At 45.3% G+C, this 23,943-nt stretch overlaps 1 protein-coding gene across 1 annotated transcript in view; it reads left to right on the forward strand.

Annotated features, from left to right (window-relative positions):
- Positions 1-23,943, forward strand: part of LOC140066004 (uncharacterized) — a 65,513-nt gene that overhangs the window by 24,330 nt on the left and 17,240 nt on the right. The window contains 2 exon segments of the mRNA XM_072113569.1: positions 4,086-4,182; positions 5,425-6,153. Of these exon segments, the coding sequence (XP_071969670.1) occupies positions 4,086-4,182; positions 5,425-6,153 (826 nt within the window).

Consider the following 23,943-nt stretch of genomic DNA (forward strand, 5'->3'; position numbering starts at 1 on the left):
GCTATACACACATTATACACACACATAGCTCCACTATAGACACATTATACACACACACAGCTCCGCTATACACACATTATACACACACACACAGCTCCGCTATACACACACACAGCTCCGCTATACACACACACACAGCTCCGCTATACACACATTATACACACACACAGCTCGGCTATACACACATTATACACACATTATACACACACAGCTCTGCTATACACATACAGCTTTGCTATACACACAATATACACACACAGCTCTGCTATACACACATTATACACACACAGCTCCGCTATACACACATTATACACACACAGCTCCGCTATACACACACAGCTCCGCTATACACACATTATACACACACAGCTCCGCTATACACACATTATACACACACAGCTCCGCTATACACACATTATACACACACAGCTCTGCTATACACACATTATACACACACAGCTCTGCTATACACACATTATACACACACACAGCACTGCTATACACACATTATACACACACACAGCACTGCTATACACACATTATACACACACACAGCTCCGCTATACACACATTATACACACACACAGCTCCGCTATACACACATTATACACACACACAGCTCCGCTATACACACATTATACACACACACAGCTCCGCTATACACACATTATACACACACACAGCTCCGCTATACACACATTATACACACACACAGCTCCGCTATACACACATTATACACACACACAGCTCCACTATACACACATTATACACACACAGCTCCGCTATACACACATTATACACACACACAGCTCCGCTATACACACATTATACACACACATAGCTCCACTATAGACACATTATACACACACACAGCTCCGCTATACACACATTATACACACACACACAGCTCCGCTATACACACACACAGCTCCGCTATACACACACACACAGCTCCGCTATACACACACACAGCTCCGCTATACACACATTATACACACACACAGCTCCGCTATACACACATTATACACACATTATACACACACAGCTCTGCTATACACATACAGCTTTGCTATACACACAATATACACACACAGCTCTGCTATACACACATTATACACACACAGCTCCGCTATACACACATTATACACACACACAGCACTGCTATACACACATTATACACACACAGCTCTGCTATACACACATTATACACACACACAGCTCTGCTATACACACATTATACACACAGCTCCACTATACACACATTATACACACACAGCTCCGCTATACACACATTATACACACACAGCCCTGCTATACACACATTATACACACACACATTATACACACACAGCTCGGCTATACACACATTATACACACACAGCTCCGCTATACACACATTATACACACATAGGTCCGCTATACACACATTATGCACACACAGCTCCGCTATTCACACAATATACACACACACAGCTCCGCTATACACACATTATACACACACACAGCTCCGCTATACACACATTATACACACACACAGCTCCTCTATACACACATTATACACACACACAGCCCCGCTATACACACATTATACACACACACAGTTCTGCTATACACACATTATACACACACACAGCTCCGCTATACACACATTATACACACACACAGCTCCGCTATACACACATTATACACACACAGCTCTGCTATACACACACAGCTCTGCTGCAGACTCTCCTGAGGTAACGCTGAACCCTCTGAGCGGAGAATCCTGTCAGACCTGCACATGTGACCCCATGACTGCTCCCACACATGGGGCTGGTCACATGACTATGACATCATCACAGGTCCTGTATGTGGAGGCGGCTGTGCAGGAGGAGGTGAGGGGTCGCGGCTCTTCTATCAGGGTTACAGGGAGGAGGTGACCGGGCTTTTAGGCTGAATTCACACACATGTATGGGGGACGTGTATATATACAGTGTAAGTTGCAGCTGTCCATACGTCCACCATAGACGGCTATAGCTGCACGGAGTGATGTGGTGCCAGACATGGGGAACATGTCCTATCTTTCCCCATGTACTCGGCCGTGTATCTTTATGGTCACCCCTTCTCCTCCATAGCACGCCAGATACGAAAGGAGATGGGGGGGGGGATGTATGTGTATAATGTGTATGCTGTGTGTGTACTTGTGTATAATGTGTGTGCAGTATGTGTACTTGTGTATAATGTGTGTGCTGTATGTGTACTTGTGTATAATGTGTGTGCTGTATGTGTACTTGTGTATAATGTGTGTGCTGTATGTGTACATGTGTATAGTGTGTGTGCTGTACGTGTCCACGTGGATAATGTGTGTGCTGTATGTGGCCATGTGGATGTGTGTACAGTGTGTTACTATGCTAGATTTATATAGTATAGTTTGCATTTACTGTATATGTAGGTATGTGGATATAAATATGTACAATATATATGAAAATGCAAGCGATCAGTAACCAGCACCCTGTGACTTGCATAGTTTAGGGTGCGGTCACACGTTCCACTATCGCTTATGAATTTTCAAAGAAGTGCATGTGATTGTTTACCGATCGAATGCGCTTTACTGGAAACACATATGCGAGCGGGCCAAGGCTTGCCCGTGCACTAGTGCTGGGTTTGTAAACTGTGTTTGCACGTGTGACCGCACCCTCAAACCCAACGCAAGCGCAGCATGTGACCACACCCTCAAAAAGGCTTGGCCCAATCGTTTATGTGTTTCCACTGAAACACATGCTATCAGCAACGAGCATCTGTGGAAGCACTTATGCCATTGGGCTCAGCAGATCCCTGTTGTGTCTGATTTGTATTTACACGTAACGTTTCATACCGCAATGCAGGAGCTGAAGAGAGTTGCACATTGAGTAGGATTGCACAATGCATCAAAACCTCAAAGCTTGTGCGATAATTTCATACTCTTGACTTGTGCTGTTGTATAGACTCCATTCCAGAGCAGGAACCACATCATTAGGAAATCCCAATATCTGTCCAAATATGGCGTTTCTACATCTCTGAGGGCTTCCCCTGACACAAGGTCTCTAAAATTATTTTATGTTATTAATTTAAATAACTTTTTGCCTAGATGGGGATTTGAACTCACAACCTCCACTCTCTACCTGCCATAGAGATACAAGACAGCGAATCCATCCACTGGACAATGGACTTACTGGCTGTCATGGAGAGGATGTGATCTCACCAGAGCTTCCATATAGTTACACTGTGACACAAGCTCCAGGCTCTGTTTTTTTTTCTTGGAAGTATAATTATTGGGTATCGTGTAACTTCTCCTGGTGTTGCACTCAAGATTCTGGTATTGGTGCATCCCTTGTCTATGACCAAAGTTGTCTTCAATTGCTGATATAATTTGTCTCTTCAGGTTTCTACATTATAGGATCCTTTACTAATCTCTTCTCCTTTTAGCGTCTGACCCCTCAAGGATGGGAAATGAGAAGGACACGAGGGTGGAGAGAATGTTCCAGCTCACCCTAGAGATTCTCTTCTATATTACGGGAGAGGTGAGAGATTGTGATGAGGTCACATTACATCATTATCTATGGGAATAACAGATGATAGGACTGGAGAGGTGAGAGATTCTGGAAATGTATGGAGGGAGATTTATCAATGTGTCTCTCCATAACCAGGATTACACAGTAGTGAAGAAGACCTCTAGTGGGCGCTGTCAGGCCCCTGTGTATGAAGGACGGGGGAGAACCCTGAGCCCAATCCCGGCTCCTCCACCTCACCCCCTGATACATGATGACATCAATGAGCAGAAGATCCTAGAAGTCACCCACAAGATGATGGAGCTGCTGACTGGAGAGGTGACACTGCTGGTGCTGGGAATGCTGGGACATTATACAGTAACGCTATGAAGGGATCTGGGTGATGACGGGATCATTGTGTGTGTCAGGTTCCTATAAGGTGTCAGGATGTGGCTGTCTATTTCTCCATGGAGGAGTGGGAGTATTTAGAAGGACACAAAGATGTGTACAAGGACGTCATGATGGAGGACCACCAGCCCCTCACATCAGCAGGTAATAGACAGGACTAAATCCACACGTCCTTTCATTATCTGTATGGAAAGAAGGAATTCAGTCTCTGTGTTTCCTGCAGGAATACTGATCCCCGGGGCCGTGAAGGAAGAGACGGAGCTGCTAGGTCAGTATGAACATATACTAGATCTCCTGAAAGCACAAGAGCATCACCTTCTAAATGTAACCTCTTAGCGCTCAGTGCAGTGATGGTGAAAACCTTTAGAGACCAAATGCTCAAACTGTAAACCAAAGTCCATGCAATTATCGCAAAGTGCCAACACGACAAGATAAATATCATCATACTGATAATAAACAGAGCACCATAGAAAGACCAATATCACCAATAATATCACTAGACAGGAGCAAATTTTCTTATAATTCTCTAGACTCTGAACCTGCTGGTGCCACTCCCTTATTCTTTGTCTACGGACGACTTCCACGCCCACCTCTTCCTCTTGCTTCAAACGAGCTTTGTGTTTGGTCAATATTAATTGGAGAATACCCTTCAGGGTCTCCCAATGTATAGGAAGAGATGGCTGAGTCCTGAGTGTATAGTAATAATCTCAAAAATCTTCCGCCGGAGATTTGCGAGGCCGACAAAGTTCTTGAGAAGATTGTCAGTAAGGCGCCAAGGAAATGAGCGGGGAGGCATAATTTGCCATTTCAAGAGATTTCAGATTTGACTGGTTGGCTTGAACTCTCTAATAATAATAATAATGTCTCATGCACCTGTGTGACATCATGGACAGATGTCTATGCACTGGAAGTAAACACAGAAACTTTCTATAGCAGGACAGCAAGCAGAGATCTAGAATGCCCTGTGGAATTGATACAGAAAGTATATTGGAAAATTGTGTAACTTTTCCTTACACAAACAATATAAATTATTTGCTACAAGTGGAAGACCCCTTTAAGTCAAAAAAAGGCTGCGTCCTTAAAGGGTTTAAGTACTAAGTAAGAGTTTATCAAACATTTCTATTTGAATTTCTATTTTTATGCCAAGATTTGTAACTTTTTTTTAGTCTGTGTCATCAATGCCACTTTCCCAAAAAATGGGAAAGTTCAAGACAATTTCAGAAGAACCCCAGGTGCTTTATTATAGAACTATCCAGAAAGTGGTTTAAGTTTTAGCTCAGATCTATAACCGCTCCTGGGTTCTGTTTGTTACAACAGAGGAAACACCTTCTATGTGAGGCTGGTAATGGATAAAGCATATTACTCGGCCCATTACCCAACACAAATTTACTGAGCTCTGATCGTTCTAAAAAGGAGCTCGGGTCAGGAAGGATCAGAAGATCTTCAGCAACCTAGAAAAGGGAATCTATAAAATATCAAAATATTATAAAATGTTATGTTTTCTTGGCAGATGACTGCAGCAGGAGCTCAGAGGGACGTCTGATATCTTCAGATTTTAAAGTGGAAGAATTTGAAATCACAGGAGATACATATGAAGAGAAAGATCCATCCTCAGCACTACACAGCAATGGTCTTTCACCTGTTTCTTTGTTATTTGACCCATCTTTTTCATCATCACAGACTGGGAAACAAGATGTAATCCACAAATTAGATATTGAACAACAACTAATTCACATAGAAGAGAAGCGATTCTGTCCAGAATGTGGTAAATATTTTAGCCGAAAATCAGATCTTGCTAGACATCAGAGAATTCACACAGGGGTGAAGCCATTTTCATGTTCAGAATGTGGGAAATATTTTAGTCGAAAATCAGATCTTGGTATTCATCTAAGAATTCACACTGGAGAGAAGCCATTTTCATGTTCAGAATGTGGGGAACGTTTTAGCCAAAAAAAAAAACTTGTTGCACATCAGACAATTCACACAGGGGAGAAGCCGTTTTCATGTTCAGAATGTTGGAAATGTTTTATCCGAAAATATGATCTTGTTAAACATCAGAGACTTCACACAGGGGAGAAGCCATTTTTTTGTTCAGAATGTGGGAAATGTTTTGTCCGAAAATATGATCTTGTAAAACATCAGAGACTTCACACAGGGGAGAAGCCATTTTTTTGTTCAGCATGTGGGAAATGTTTTATTAAAAAATCACATCTTGTTAAACATCAGAGAATTCACACCGGCTAGACGCTATTCTCATGTTTAGTATGTGGGGTAAAATACAGTGATAATTCGGCTCTCGTTAAACATCAGAGAATCCACAAAGGGGAGAAACCATTTACATGTTCTGAATGTGGGAAATCTTGTAGCATATGCTGCTACAGTTATACATTGCAGTTAGACAGGGCAGGAGACAGGTAAGATGGCAGAGAAAAATAAAGAATTATTATGTTTGTCTAAAATTATTTTCCATTTACTATCTATTTGCTATGGTTGTTTTACTTGCCTACCGTCCATCTATTCCACCATTATCAACTCTCCACATCAATGCCTCACTTGTTTACTCACCTTTGTACACCACTACTCTCTCCACGTTGCACCTTCCAGGTCATGTCGTTTCTAATGTTAGATCAGGTCATGTTATATTGTTGTAAAATATTTTCATAGTCTGCGATTCTTGTGAGCAAGTATGTCTGCCTATTTTGTGTTTTTATCCACTTTAATTTATAGACTTCATGCAATTCGGTTTCCATAGTTTGACCAACCGTTACGCCGCTTACATATGATCATCATTATGATTTACATACCCATTGAAGAAGGTGATATCGCCTAGCTGGTTGGTCCTGGATGGACCTGTACTTGCCAATTGTGAAGTGATCCATACAGGGATTGTTACGGAGTTCCCGTTGTTTATATGACGTTTAGTCACATGGCGGGGTCATGTATTATGTACTGTCCAACAACCGGTTAATGAACAGGTCATAGCACCGACCATATAGGGTTGCGCTCTTTAATCAGTAGAGCCCAAAACGTAAATAAAGATAGAGCAAGGCAGCACTCGCCAGCATGTTCATTCTTTATTCAAAATTTCAGCATCACAGACAGATGCAATATGCAATTCAATGCAATACGTATGCAATATGCATGGCCGTTTACAAAAACTGGGAAATATTAAAAGAAGACCCCCAATTGATAGAAGTCACAAGATCATGACCAGTCATCTCCTTTAGAAGAAGTAAGACTACTAGGAACTGTTAGGGTTCTGGGTCATTGGACCCTCTGGACCATCGCGGGAGATGTACTAGCCTACACCTGGGACCAGAATCTTAAGTGGCACCAGGTCTTCACCAGAGCCCACCGCAAAGTGGGATGGTCTTTCTGCGGAAAATGAATGGAAAACAGGAACACGGGAGACTTTAGACAATGACAAGAGCTCAAAGATCCGGGGGGGGGGGGGGGGAGGGGGGTGAGTAATGGGAGCCACCGGATAAATAGCAATCCCGGAAGTCGTGCTAGGGGGCAGGGACGCGTTCGTGGCCTAGGCCGGGTGGGAGCAGGAACATGGAGAGGTGAGTTCAAACCCGGGGCACAGGTCCGTGACACGGATTGCGGGGGCACCCGTGACAGGAACCACCTAGTAAAGAGTCGTTTTTCGTCACCGCATGAAACACGGTCTTATGTTTGTTGCTACTGTTACTTGGACAATGCATGCAGCGTGGTACGTGTGCTTAGCATATAAGGAGCACCCCACGTGTGTGTGACGTAAAAGGCTAGAGGAACAGCTTGTTTAGTGCGAAATGGCCCGTTGCATTCTGTCTGTGATGCTGAAATTTTGAATAAAGAACGAACACACTGCTGAGTGCTGCCTTTCTCTATCTTTATTAACATTTTGGAATCTCTGCCTCTATTGTGCCAGCCCGGAGCACTTTAATGAGTTTTGTCCAGTCCATCCACAGCATTCGGGAAGCACCTAGGGTTCTTGGGAGAAGCGTCCCTAGATGAGAGCAAGGCTTATCCTCGCCTGAATATTCCGGTCCTACTAAGATCAGGAACAAGTGGCCAGTTTCAAACTTCTGCCTTCCTGAATCCTGCTCTGCAGGAAACTTTGTGGATGCCCTGGTCTCCCAGCATCATCTCTCTGTGGTCCTTCTTGAGAAGCAGCTGGTCATTTCCTCCGTCAGTGGGCAGATCCTCTGCGATCTGGTCCGCACCAAGTCTTCTGTCTTTCTGGGCCTTCCGTGGTTGCAGCAGCATGCCCCTGTGTTTAACTGGCAGAAGAGGGGAAGTTATTCGCTGGAGACCGGAATGCCAGTCAAACTGTTTGGTTGTACCTCATCCTGTATCCACCACAGACTCTCAGGTGTCCTACAAGTCTCTGGTGAGCCTCGCCACCTCATATATGGACTTTGCGGATGTTTTCCCGGAGAAGCAAGCGGAGACTTTGCCACCTCACCGGTCCTATGACTTCCCTATTGACCTGTTGCAGGGGGTTGGGTGTCACCTCTGTCCGTAACGGACATTGTGGCTATGTGGGCTTATGTTAAGAAGAATCTGTAGAAGGGGTTCATACAAGTCCTCTTCTTCTGCCGATGCTGGATTCTTCTTCGTGGCCAAGAAGGATGGTTCTGTTGATTATCGCGGTCTTAAAGTTACAGTAAAGAACCGATACCCACTACCTCTGATCACAGAACTCTTTGACCACCTTGGTGGAGCCAAGGTCTTCACCAAATTGGACCTAGAGGGGGCATATAATCTCCACATTTGTTAAGGTGATGAATGTAAGACCGCCTTCAGTACTCGTGTTGGGCACTTCGAATTTCTGGGCCTGCACTTTGGACTCTGTAATGCACCTACCATATTTCAAAAGTTCCACAATGACATTTTCAGTTACTTGCTTTACACCTGTGTCATGGTCTACTTGGACGATTTCCTGGTGTTCTCTACTGCCCTTGAATCCCATCAGGTCCAAGTACGACAAGTTCTCAGGCACTTACGGGCCAATTGCCTATATGTCAAGCTCGAGCAGTTACACCAAACTTCCATTCCTCGGGTATGTCATCTCTAACAAGGGTCTACAGATGGATCCCACAAAGTTGTCTGCGGTACTTCATTGGCCTCACCCAGTAGGACTTCGAACTATCCAGAGATTCCTGGGCTTCGCTAACTACTAACGGTAGTTTATACTGCATTTTTCCTCCTTCGTATCTCCCATTGTGGTGCTGACCAAGAAAAACGCTAATACTAATCTGTGGCCTCCGGCGGCTGAGGAAGCTTTCTCCAAGCTGAAGTCAGTCTTTGCCTCTACCCCCGTTCTCACCTGGCTTGATACTAAGAAACCATCCTTGCTAGATTTTGATGCCACCTCGGTTGGTGCTGGAGTCGTTCTCACCCAGAAAGGGCCCAAAGGTCAAACCCTCTAAGACCTCTTCAGTCGCAGAGAGGAATTAATCCATAGGTGATTAGGAGCTTCTGGCCATTAAGCTTGCTTTGGAATCTCCTATACCTCCAGACCGCTCAGCGTCTCAATGACAGGCTTGTCAGTCCCTCTTCTTCTCCCGCTTTAACTTCCTGATACATTTCAGCAGAAAAGAATGTCAAGATGAAATTGGGGAAGAACCAACTCCTCAACATATTGTTCCTCCTGAACAGCTGGTTGTTGCTGCTCCTGTGAACCTACAGCAGTTTCCTTCTGGCAAGACCTATGTCTGACCGGCTCTTCGGAAGAGGATACTGACTAGATGCCTTTTTAAACCTAAATAACATTGATGGTTATGGTATATAGAATTATTTCCCCTAAATCCCTTCCTCATCCAATCCCTTCCCTTCCTTGGTTGAACTTGAAGGACAAGTGTCTTTTTTCAACCGTATAAACTATGAAACTATGAAACTTGGGGACATAGCTCTGATGTGGCTGGGCACCCTGGGCTGCAGAAATCTGTCACTCGCATATCTCTTTTCTACTGGTGGTCAGATCTGGTCGAGGATGTACAAGACTTTGTGGTCACATCTCAAGACAACAGATCTGCTCCTGCCAATGCCGATTCCCAGTTGCCCGTGGACTCACATAGCCATGGGCTTTGTCACAGATTTTCTGCCATATTCCGGTAATATCGTCATCTGGGTGGTCACAAACCGGTTTTCCAGGATGTCCCACTTCATTCCTTTGCCTGGTCCTTCAGTTTGGTTTGCCTGAACCAAACTCCTTCATGTCTCTCTTCTGATGCCAGTCATCTTGAACCGCTTCTCCGAGCAATTACCTGCTCCCGAGGCACTAATGTCTTTGAGGTAAAGGAGGTCCTGGAAGGGGTTCGGGCCCCCAGTACGCAGCGACAGGCTGTTTTACCTGACTGCGCTCCAGCAATGTCTCCCACAGTCCTACGCAGGCCTCCCCATCTCCGAGGGCGTACGCACGCCAGCTCCTGGCGATTTAAAGGGCCAGCGCGCTGCTAATTGGCAATAGTCCTCACTTGATCTAATAAATAGCTGCCATCTTCCTGCAAACCCCGCCAGATCTTTATGCCCTTATGCCATTAAGAAAGCGTTCCCTGACTGTCTGTGTATTATCGGTTGTGACCTCCTGCTACGTTCCTGACTTCGATTCTCTGCTGCCGTCCCCAATTCCGATCCTGTTTTAGCTGTCCTGACCTTCTGCCTGACAATGACTCCGATTTTGCCTGCTGACTCTGTACCCCGCCTTGGTCACCACCGCGAGCAAGTTGTGCCTGTGGAGCGACCTGGTACTATCCTGCCGCAGCAAGTCCAACCCGTTTTGCCGTGGGCCGTGAAAAGGGGGGCGCGGCCGGCAAAGCGGAGGGCGCGGCCAGCCAGGAGTGGGCAGGCACAGGGCATTACCGTCCCCGCGCCTGCGCACTGGTGACAACTGTGTGCCACTTAGACTCTGCTTACGTCATTGCACACGGTGGTTCTGTGGGCTCAGTAATATTGCTAACAGCTCCCATTAAGAAGGTCCCCACAGCCCCCAGTAATGCTCTTACAGCACCCTGCAATGTCTCCACAGCCTCCTCAATGTGCCCCCTCTGCATAATTTGAACAAAAAAACCTACTCATAGTTCCCTCTGTCTTCTTGCTGTGCACTGCAGCACTGAGATGCGGACATCATCGGCTCGCATCCAGGGCCGCCACTAGATATTTTGGGGCCCCTGACTGGAAGATTTTAGTGGGCCCCCCACCGGTGTTCGTTCCCACATTGATAACATTATACACAATTTTATCCTTGATCAAACAAGCTAGACTCTGTACGTGTCCACTAACTATATAGCAGCGATGGCTAACCTTTTAGAGCCTGAGTGCCCAAACTTCAACCAAAAGCCGCTTATTTATTGCAAAGTGCCAGCACAGCGATTTAAGCAGTAATTTATTTCTCCTTGTTCTTTGACAACTTTCAATCATTCAGCCTTCTAAGGACACCAACGTAGTTTAAAGGAGGAGGGCAAATCTGCCTATCATTGAAGGAAGATTCTGCAGGAAGATTCTTTGAGTCCTGTCTGGTGAAGTTCATGCTGGGGCGATGACCTGGGTGCCCACTGCGAGGTTTGCGAGTGCTGCCTTTGGCACCCGTGCCATGGGTTCGCCACCACTGCTATATAGATAGCCCCTGCACATGCCCACTCAGTATATAGACAACAGCAGCACATGTCCCCTCAGTATATAAATAGCCCCACCAATCCACAGTCAGCCCCCCCCAGTTCACAGCAGATGCCACCCTGTAATGAAATGTCCACCCCAGATGCCCTCCTTTAATAAAATGTACTGCCAGACGCCCCCTTTAATGAAATGTCCTGCCAGGTGCCCCCCTTAATGAAATGTTGTGCTAGACGCCCACCATAATTAAATGTCATGCCAGATGCCCCCCTTAAAGGGGTTTTCCCACAAAAGAAAACTCTCACATTTATATCCCCTAGTGATGTACACACTATAAAGATAATTTTAACCCTTTACTTTACAATTCTCAGTTTTTTTGCTGTTTTAGTTCCTATCTCTCCCTCGGCTGCTCAATGCAAAATCCCAGGGTGTGGGCGAGGCCTCTCTAAAGAGACACATTGGGGGTCATTTACTAAGGGCCCGATTCGCGTTTTCCCAACGTGTTACCCGAATATTTCCGATTTGCGCCGATTTCCCCTGAATTGCCCCGGGATTTTGGCGCACGCGATCAGATTGTGGTGCATCGGTACCGGCATGCACGCGACGGAAATCGGGGGGCGTGGCCGAGCGAAAACCCGACAGATTCGGAAAAACCGCCGCATTTAAAAGAAGAAATGTGTCGCTTGGGACGCGCTTACCTTCACTCAGCCCGAGCCGGTGAACTCCAGCACGTTCAGATGCTTTTCAGCGCAGCAGCGCCACCTGGTGGACGCCGGAGGAACTACCTTGATGAATCCCGGCCGGACCCGAATCCAGCGCAGAGAACGCGCCGCTGGATCACGAACAGACCGGGTAAGTAAATCTGCCCCATTATGACCCATCTAGTTTTGTGGTTATATTATCAGGGTACAAGGTGTATATACACTTTCATCTGGCTTCTGACACATAGTAAGAGAGATGAGACAGATCAGAGATGCATGGAGATGATTACACAGAAGCTGATATACCATAACACTGTTCCACTGTGAGCTCTGCTACATCTCACAGACATGTGCCTGCCTCCCCCTTCCCCCAGATCACTTATATCCTTGTAGCTTGTAGTTTGAAGCCTCTCTCTCTCTGCTCACCATGTGCTGACAGGATGTGATCAGTGAGTGTCTCTGGGCTCTGTGCAGGGGGAGTGGCTACAGGCACAGCAGAGACAGACAAATCTCATCTGCACAAACTCATCCAAGATGGCGCCCGACCTGAAGTCAGAAGTTACTGGCTCATGTCTAGGGGCAACTCAAATTGTGTACACTAGGATAGATAGAGACAGGTTGGACATCTGTGAAATGCTGCATTTTTGTTAATAACAGTGAATTAGAGAATGTGTTATTTTGTTATCCTGAGTACATATAAGAAACTTGTCTTCATGGGAATACCACTTTAATGAAACTTCCCACCAGAAGCCCCCCCCCCCTTAATGAAATGTCCTGCCAGATGCCCCCCATTAATGAAATGTCCTGCCAATAACGCCCCCCTCCTCTTGAAAAATAAAATCTATACTCACCTTTCAGCTTCTTCTCCCCGCCCCCCGGCCCCGTCTTCTGGACTGGGCAAATCACTATGGCCGCGGCAGTGAAACGGCCATGAGACGTCATAGTGTAAGGGTCTGTGCGGCGCATACAATATGACCTCATGTGACCGAGACACTGCCGGGAGAAGCCGAAAGGTGAGTATAGATTTTTTTTTTCTCATATAGGGCCCGGGAAGGTGGGTTTAGTGGGTACTGTGCGCCCCTCGGGCCCCACTTTTTATAGGAAAGCCAGGGGGGGCCCTTGAACACAATCCCACTAGTCCCCCCCCATGATGGCGGCCCTGCTTCCGGCAGCTATAGGGAACTACTTGGAGCAGGAGACACAAGGGTACATTTACATACCCATTCATCGGAGTACACATAAAGTGCATTGCCCGACTATAATGCACCGTGCGGCGATTCACTAAGATTGTGTGCCCAATGTCATGAATGTTGTCACCATCTTTGCTGCATTGTCTGACTTTAATACAGGGTGCGGCTATTCACTAAGATCGTGATCCCGAAATCATGAATGTGTCAATTCCCTGCTCAGGTCCGACAGAGTTCACCATCTTTTTTTGTGGTGCATCTTAGGGCTAGGGCTTGCGACACAATTTAAAAATTAAATAACACTCTCAGTCCGAATCAGCCGTGCTGTCCGACGGCACACCCCTAATTTGTGTCCCATGGAAGCCAGCGCAGCATCACCACAAAAGAGTTGTGTGCACAGCATGTCAGGTACCTGTGTAGCTGATGTCTGTCTCTAACATGTGTATAGGAGGACACAGCATGTCAGGTACTTGTGTAGCTGATGTCTGTGTCTCTCACATGTGTATAGGAGGACACAGCATGTCAGGTACTTGTGTAGCTGATGTCTGTGTCTCTCACATGTGTATAGGAGGACACAGCATGTCAGGTACTTGTGTAGCTGATGTCTGTGTCTCTCACATGTGTATAGGAGGACACAGCATGTCAGGTACTTCTGTAGCTGATGTCTGTATCTATCACATGTGTATAGGAGAACACAGCATGTCAGGTACTTGTGTAGCTGATGTCTGTGTCTCTCACATGTGTATAGCAGAATACGGTATGCCAGGTACTTGTGTAGCTGATGTCTGTGTCTCTCACATGTGTATAGGAGAACACAACATGTCAGGTACTTGTGTAGCTGATGTCTGTGTCTCACACATGTGTGTGTATAGCAGAACGCAGAATGTCAGGTGCTTGTGTAGCTGATGTCTGTATCTATCACATGTGTATAGGAAAACACAGCATGTCAGGTACTTGTGTCATTAAAATCCAGTCCACGTTTAAAAAAAAAAGAAAAAGTTTTTTGGTCATTTTATCTGGGCCAGGTTTTCCAAATACCCTGAATACAACTATAAAATAAAGGAAATAACAAGGAGGTCTACAAAGGCTACTGAGGAAAGGGCTTCTTGCTCTGAAACACGTCTAGCCATAATAGCCACAAACTACAGGATCGAGACCCATTTGACTGCCACTCACGAAGAAAGCACTCACAAGCGACCGAAAAGATTGCTCTCACAACAAGAAACCTGCAACGGAACTATTCTTTGCCGCAAACTCCATCGCCAAGGGATGGACGCATCCCGCTGTCTGTAACAAACACTTACCGTGACTTAACGTGAAAGGAGCCATCAGCCTGCGAGGAGAGGAGACGGGACGGCCAAACGGAGAAACCTTGTCATCTGGAGCAGGACTCGCGCCAAAGCAGGCGTCTTGAACGCCATTGCGCAACACACGTGGCGGTGGAGAAGACAGAGCAAACATAACTTACAAAACCTTTTGTTGCCCTCCGACACGGAGAAATTTTGGTATAATACAAGAATAAGCCAGAACCGACAAACCGTGAGTGCCTGACTTTATAACGTTATCTGCTATTTTTCTGGGCCGATCCTATTTTTAGCTACATATACTGCAGGTATAGGGCCCTATATCCTGTCAGCTTTAAAGAATACCTCCTGGATACCCACCTTTTTTCATATGACATATGAACTTTTATGACAGAAAATCCTTCTTTTTATAATACATCTATTTGACGTATCATTAGATCATCAGAAATTTTTATTTTATTTTTAGCTAGCTGTTGTTTTGTTATAAAGACCAATTTTTCTTTACAGACGTCTGTAGGTCTAACTTATATGTATCTATTTGTATGTCATTGGACTATATAAATTAAAGTTACCATATTAAGAAATCTGGAACCGATTCTCATTAGTGCCCACCTATATATCAATTTTTACGAAATAATTCCTTTTTTTCCCTTTTCGGTGTTTAAGGGTCAAGGTGGTAGCACATAAGTACGGTTATAAAAGTCGAATAAGTGCCACTAAGTACAGGCGGTCCCCTACTTAAGGACACCCGACTTACAGACAACCCATAGTTACAGACGGACCCCTCTGCCCACTGTGACCTCTGGTGAAGCTCTCTGGATGCTTTACTATAGTCCCAGACTGCAATGATCAGCTGTAAGATGTCTGTAATGAAGCTTTATTGATAATTCTTGGTCCCATTACAGCAAAAATTTTGAAACTCCAATTGTCACTGGGGCAAAAGAAAAATTTTTTTCTAGAACTTCCATTATAAAATATACAGTTTCGACTTACATACAAATTCAACTTAAGAACAAACCTCCAGACCCTATCTTGTATGTAACCCGGGGACTGCCTGTATTTTATCCACTTGTGTAGCTGATGTCTGTGTCTCTCATGTGTATAGGAGGAGAGACATGTCAGGTACATGTGTAGCTGATGTCTGTGTCTCTCACATGTGTATAGGAGGAGAGAGCATGTCAGGTACTTGTGTAGCTGATGTTTGTGTCTCTCACATGTGTATAGGAGAACACAACATGTCAGGTACTTGGGTAGCTGATGTCTGTGTCTCTCACATGTGTATAGGAGAACCCAGCATGTCAGGTACTTGTGTAGCTGATATCTGTGTCTCTCACGTGTGTATAGTATAACACAGCATGTCAAGTACTTGTGTAGCTGATGTCTGTGTCTCTCACATGTGTATAGTATAACACAGCATGTCAGGTACTTGTGTAGCTGATGTCTGTGTCTCTCACATGTGTATAGTATAACACAGCATGTCAGGTACTTCTGTAGCTGATATCTGTGTCTCTCACATGTGTATAGCAGAACACCGCATGTCAGGTACTTGTGTAACTGATGTCTGTGTCTCTCACGTGTATAGCAGAACACACCATGCAGGTACTTGTGTAACTGATGTCTGTGTCTCTCACATGTGTATAGCAGAACACACCATGTCAGGTACTTGTGTAGCCGATGTCTGTGTATCACACATATGTATAGCAGAACATGTCAGGTACTTGTGTAGCTGATATTTGTGTCTCTCACAGGCAGCAGATAAAGCACAAGCACTAGCAATGCTTTACTATACATTATACACAGACATGGGCAGGGCAAGGAGAGGGGAGGGGTAACGGGGGGGGGGGCACATCACTTTCTCTCTCCATGTGCCCAGGCTCATTTACATAATAAAGAAAATATTTTAGAATTAATGATTTTAGAATCAATTAGATTCATGTATGAATTAACTAGATAAAGGCTGGGATGGAATCCTTGTGAGCTGTTCTAACATGTAGTGGTAACAGAATTAGTTACAGAGACCTGATGACAGGTGCCCTTTAACATTAGTAGTGATGACTAACAATATCACACACCACACGCTGCTGTTGCTACTAAGAAAAGATGAAAATTACACTTACCAGTAATTGAATTTCCCGCTTAGCCTCCACAGTAGCACACAAGGATTGTTCCCCCGCCCCCAGGACAGGAAACAAATCTGAAGAACGCCCTTTAAATTCCAAGACCCTCTCTTACCTTCAGTTTTAATAACCGAGTACCTTCTAGGATGAAAACAAACCATAATCTATTAACAGAAGACATAGCTTTACAATGAAAAACAATATTCATAATCACTCAACCACCAATTATAATGAATACATCTTATGTACAGGGTGGAAATCAAAAACTTACCGCTGTGGAGGCTAAGGGGGAAATCCAATTACCGGTAAGTATAATTTTCTTCTCCAGTGCCCCCCCCCCCCGCCTCCACAGCGACACCAGGAGGAATAACAGCGTAATCAGGGGAGGACAACCTCAGACAGCACTCTGCGGCCAAAAGATAAGTCCTGATTTGTTGAAATATCTAATTTATAGTGTTTGAAAATGGTATTTTGGCAATCCCAGGTGGTGATAACATTAGGAAATTGCCATCTTAATCCAGTGGGTAATCGTAAATTTGCTCACCGCTCAACCCTTGTCAGGCCACCTGAATTGTACAAGGAGACAGTCAGAGCCCCTAAATTCCTCTGTCTGCTGCAAGTATAATAAAATACACCTACATACATCTAACATAGGAAATACGACATACCTCTTGCTGGCAGTGGAATTTTGACACAACCTTGGGCAAAAAAGATGGAAGATAATACAATCTTCTAATATTCTACAGTAAGGGGCCTTACAGGAAAAGGGATGGACTATATAGGTCCCGTTGATGAACCTTTTTACCAGCGAACAATCTGCTAACTGAACCCCTTAATGATCGCCCTATCGGGATTCTACGGCGGTCATTAAGGGTACTTCTTCTGACGCGTCACCTTTCTATTTCGGGACATCGGTTCTCCATGGTGCCGGTGTTGGGCCGTGACATCACAGAACAGACCCGGCACTAACACCCTATACGCCCAAGATAAATTTTGCTCCTTTTCCATATATCTGTGTATTGATCTCCCGTTGTGACCCCAGACCTGTTCCCGTTTACACTCCACCACTGCCAGCCCTGACCTTCTGCTCTGCCTCTGAGCCCCCTGTCTTGACCTCCTGCCTTTCCCCGACCACCAACTTGCCTTCTGACTCTGTACCTTGCCTTGGCTGCTACGGTGGACAAAGTCGCACCTGTGGAACGACCTGGTAGTACCATGCCGCAGCAAATCCAACACGCTTTGCGGCAGGCTCTGGTGAAGACCAGGTGCTACTTAGACTCCAGTCCTAGGTGTCGGCTTACTTCATTGTACACAGTGGTCCAGTGGGTCCACTACCCCTGAATCTTGACAGTAAGATCTGGCCATGGACCCCGCCAAGGTCCAGCTGTCTAAACTGGCTCATCTTACTACCGTTGTGGTCCAGCAGTCCAAGCTGATTGCCGTACAGGGAGAACAGCTTGGTCAAGTCACTGCCATGTTGCAGCAACTGATGGCTACTCACCAACAGCGTCAAGCTCCTGTGGCTCCTCCTGCTACTCTGGTTAGCCTGTCTGCCGCTGAACCTAGGCTGAGACTCTTGATGCTATCAAAGTATGATGGAGACGTCAAGTTGTGCATGGGCTTTATCACCCAGTGCTCCCTGCACATCGAACTTATGCCGTCTCAATTTGTCACAGAATGGTCTAAGGTGGCATTCATCATCAGTCTCCTCTCTGGGAAGGCCCTGGCCTGGGCTACTCCTCTCTGGGATAGGGGTGATCTGGTCACGGCTACTCTCACAGCATTCCGGCAAATTTTTGAGAAACCTGCACAGGCGTCTTCAGCTGAGACCACACTGCTGAACCTGCGTTTCAGTTTTGTTAAGGAGATCGCACTTGTTTCGGACGCCATCTTAACTACTGTCCGCCATCTTAGATACAGTGGCCATGTTCCCTGACCATTGTCAAGTTAATGTCATGATTCAAGCTTCATTTTATGTAACCTGTTTTCTCGCCTGTCAACTAATACCCTTTGACATTTAATGATAAGCCAGTCTGTCCTCGATGCTGCATGATATTAGGATTCTGGAGCCAGAATCTCTTTCTCAGGAAATTAGTATAAACAATATCTGTGTACAAGGTCTCTGAGAACTGAGCACAATTAATTAATTTAATTTCCCCAGAATGTGCTGATGACCAATAACTTTACAGTATACTATTCACGCCTACTCTTCTGTCTGTGATATTATGCATTTTGAGATATTAAACGGGAGAAGATCTTGACATACACTAAGAGATTGACGTGTCTTAGTTTTTATGTTCAATCATGAAAGGGTTAATTAGGACTCACCTTACAAAAGTCAAGAGGGCTGTTGGGGCCCTGCATAAAAATCCCTATCAGGTTCTTGAGAGAAGCTTCGCTAGGTGAGAGCAAAGCTTCTCCACACCTGCTGAACATTCCCGTGCTCCTCATCTTCGGCACTGGTAGCCAGTTTCAGGTTTCTGCTTTCCTGGACAGTGGTCCGCCTCAAGAAGCTCTACATAAAGAGAGACTATCATTCTATGTGCTGCCTCGTTCCACCTCGTCCCTCCTGCTGGGCCTTCTGTGGTTGCAGCTCCACACACCAGTCGTTCATTGGGGACCAGATTGCCAGTTCAGGGGCGTAACTAGAAGAGGCTGGGCCCCATAGCAGATTTCTACATTGGGCCCCCCTTCCACCCCCAAAATATATACATATTTAGGCTGCATTCACATAAACGTGTGCGCGGCCGGCTATAGCGTGGCAGGCACATATCTGGCGCGCTGTAGAGGAGAAGAGGTGATCACGTCTCACCTCTCCCCTCTCCATAGAGAATAGAGCCACATGGTCGTTCTAACAGCCATAGATACGCTCTCTTTCCTTTGTGGCCACAGCTCGAAACAGTGAGTACTCGTTGTGCTCACTGTACCGAGCCCAGGTGCTATAGACGCATATGGGGCAAGTATATCCGGCAGCAAATTTGCAGCCAGATATACGACCCTCACACGTTCTTGTGAATGTACTCTTATACAGACATGTTTATACAATTAAACACATTTCTACACTATATACATACATTTATATACTTATATACACACACACATAAATTTCTACACTCATATACTCGCCCCTATATACATACAAGTATACACTTATACACACACATTTATGCACTGTTACACTGTATATACAAACTCATAAAGTATATACACACATACTGTATATATACATCACACATACTGCATACACATTATATATATATATATATATATATATATATATATATATATATATATATATATATATATATATATATATATATATGAAACACACCGTATACACTGACCATATATACACATACATGCGGTATAAATACGCCATATACACACATGTGGCATATACATACAGAATATACACACATACAGCATATATACACACATACGGGAAATGCACACACACATTCAGTATATAGAGCATATACATACATACCATATACACAGCATATACAAAAACACACACATCATATATGTGCATATATTTAAATGTGCACATATATATGTTTATATAAATATGTGTGTGTAGAAATACAGTAGATGCATATATACACATATACACAGTATGTACATATATATACACAGTATATACTCAAGGAAAATACAAACAGCACACACAATATATAATCACGAATACAGGCAGCACTACTCCAAGACGCCCAGTATTAGGTGAAAAAAATGTTCTTCTTTATTCCATGTTTGAAAAAGGCTCCTAGCGAGCCAAAAAGTCGCTGTACTTTGTTGTACTTTTTGAATATGGAATAAAAAAGAACATTTTTTTCACCTAATGCTGGACGTTTTTGAATGCTGCCTGTTTTCGTGATTATACACAGTATATACATATATACAATAATATACAATATATACAATAATACACAATATATGCATATATACAATAATACACAGTATATACACATATACACAATATATACACATATACACAATATATGCATATATACACAGACATACACATATACACAATATATGCATATATACACAGATATACATATATACACAGTATATGCATATATACACAGATATACATATATACACAGTAGATGCATACATACACAGATATACATATATACACAGTATATGCATATATACAATAATACGCAATATATACATATATACACAGTATATATACATATACATAGTATATGCATATATACACACACAGATAAATACATGTATATACTTACCTTTTCGGATGTTTTGGGGCTGTATGGGTGGCCACCCAGCCGTGGCTTGAGACGGGTGTTCAGGTGGGTGTTCTGGCGGGTAGGTCGGTGATGGGACAGGTTCGTCTGCGGGCCGGGAAGGGGGGGGGGGGTGTTGACGGGTGCTTGTTTGCTGGCTCGCTGGCGTGGGGGAGGGGGCTTGATGGAAGTCAGGCGGGTGCCAATTCTGCCGCGCGGGCAGCATTTGCTTGTTCGGCCGCGCGGGGGGGGTGTTGCGTGAGGGAGGGATTGGAGACGGGCGGCAGCTTGTTCGGCCGCGCAGGGGATTGTGCGGGCAGGTTCTTGTTTGGTGAGTTGGACGGTTAATTGTTTTGCCCGGGGGAAGGGGGGGCGCTGTAGACTGGGCGAGTGGGGAGGAGAGGCATCCGTCCGCTATGTCAGCGGTCGGCTCCAGCATCCAGGGGGATGGGGGGGGAGGTCACTTGTGCCAGGGGGCGGTCGGTCATCTGTGCCAGGGGGCAGGCGGCCGGCTCACGGAGGGGGCGGGTTAAGGAGTGGACACAGAGGTAGGGGCCCGGGGACACAATCCGGCAGGCACTACAAGGACACACGGAGTCCCTGCATCCCCGGGCCCCTTAACCTCACGGGCCCCGTAGCAACTGCTACGGCTGCTACGGTGGTTGTTACGCCACTGTGCCAGTTTCTTTGCAAGGTGGTTCCTCATCCAGTACCTGTCAGGGCCTCTTCTGTAGCTCCCAAGTCTCTAGCTGGTCTTCAAGCTTGCTATTAGGACTTTGCTGACGTATTTTTCCAGAAGAGAGCAAGAGACTATGCCACCGCAACAAACCTCTGACTGCCCCATTGATCTGATGCCTCGGGCATCTCCTCCCCGGGATTGGGTGTACCCCCTTTTCTATGCCTGAGACTGCAGCTATGTCGGACTATATCAAAGAGAACCTGCAGAGGTTCTATTCTCCGGCTGGTGCAGGCTTCTTCTTTGTGACCAAGAATCATGGGTCACTCCGTCCATGTATTGATTATCACGGTCTTAATAAGGTCACAGTTAAGAACCGCTATCCTTTGCCATTGATCACGGAGCTCTTTGACCGCCTGCGTGGAGCCAAGAACTTCTCCAAACTGGACCTTCGTGAGGCCTACAACCTCATCTGTATTTGCAAGGGTGAAGACTGCCTTTAATACCCGCGATGGACATTTTGAGTATCTGGTAACGCCGTTCAGACTGTGCAACGCACCAGACGTTTTCCAAGAATTCATCAACGACATCTTCAGGGGTCTGCTATATACATGTGTTGTGGTCTATCTTGACGACATTATGATGTTCTCTCCGGATCTTGAGTCCCACCAATGCCAATTTCACCATAACATACTTTTAGAATATTAAACCGCAAACATGAATGATACAGGACCCTCAAGAGGAGGGACTGACCGGACCAAGGGGTACTTCAGGATCTTTAGACATGGAGAGCTCAAAGGGGTCTAGAGGAGCAGACATGATCAGACTGACACAGCAGACACCACTGCACTGAATGACAGTCTGAGGGGAGTTTAAATCTTTTGAATTTAGCACAAAAACCAACACACCTCCGCTAAGCTCTACCCCCATTCGAGCCTCCAATAAATGGTCACCAGAACGGCAAATACCGTTTATCCCATGTAATGCTTGGGAGGAAAATGATGCCTTGACCAACAGGGAATCCTTCCAGCATGTGTTTGCGCTTTTTTCGATCCTATGCCCACGGCTCAGTTGCAGCCGCAGAGAAGTGTCCGGGCTGCCCTGCCTGTGGGGACTTATGCCAAAAAATACCGGAACAGGCCGCTTTCCCATGTGTGCATTCTTCAAATTTATTATCTGTCCTAGGAGGGGCAGGGGAACACTCCTTGTGTGTCGCTGTGGAGGTGCTGGGGAAATTGACATGTGATGATGCATTTTGCCCAATGCACTTCAAAACACAAGGCAAACGCATGGGTGATGCGGCTTCTACTGCAATATATAGTAGCAACATCATTTGTGGCAAAGAAGTATACAGCACTGCACATTATACACACAGCTCCGCTTTACACACATTATACACACACACACAGCTCCGGTATACACACATTATACACACACACACACACAGCTCCGGTATACACACATTATACACACACACAGCTCCGGTATACACACATTATACACACACACACACACAGCTCCGGTATACACACATTATACACACACACACAGCTCCGGTATACACACATTATATACACACACACACACACAGCTCCGGTATACACACATTATATACACACACACACAGCCCCGCTATACACACATTATACACACACACACAGCCCCGCTATACACACATTATACACACACACACAGCCCCGCTATACACACATTATACACACACACACAGCCCCGCTATACACACACACAGCCCCCCTATACACACATTATACACACACAGCCCCGCTATACACACATTATACACACACACAGCCCCGCTATACACACATTATACACACACACAGCCCCGCTATACACACATTATACACACACACAGCCCCGCTATACACACATTATACACACACACAGCCCCGCTATACACACATTATGCACACACACAGCCCCGCTATACACACATTATACACACACACAGCCCCGCTATACACACATTATACACACACACAGCCCCGCTATACACACATTATACACACACACAGCCCCGCTATACACACATTATACACACACACAGCCCCGCTATACACACATTATACACACACACAGCCCCGCTATACACACATTATACACACACACAGCCCCGCTATACACACATTATACACACACACAGCCCCGCTATACACACATTATACACACACACA

The sequence above is a fragment of the Engystomops pustulosus genome, chromosome 6 (assembly GCF_040894005.1).
Source record: "Engystomops pustulosus chromosome 6, aEngPut4.maternal, whole genome shotgun sequence".
Classification (NCBI taxonomy): domain Eukaryota; kingdom Metazoa; phylum Chordata; class Amphibia; order Anura; family Leptodactylidae; genus Engystomops; species Engystomops pustulosus.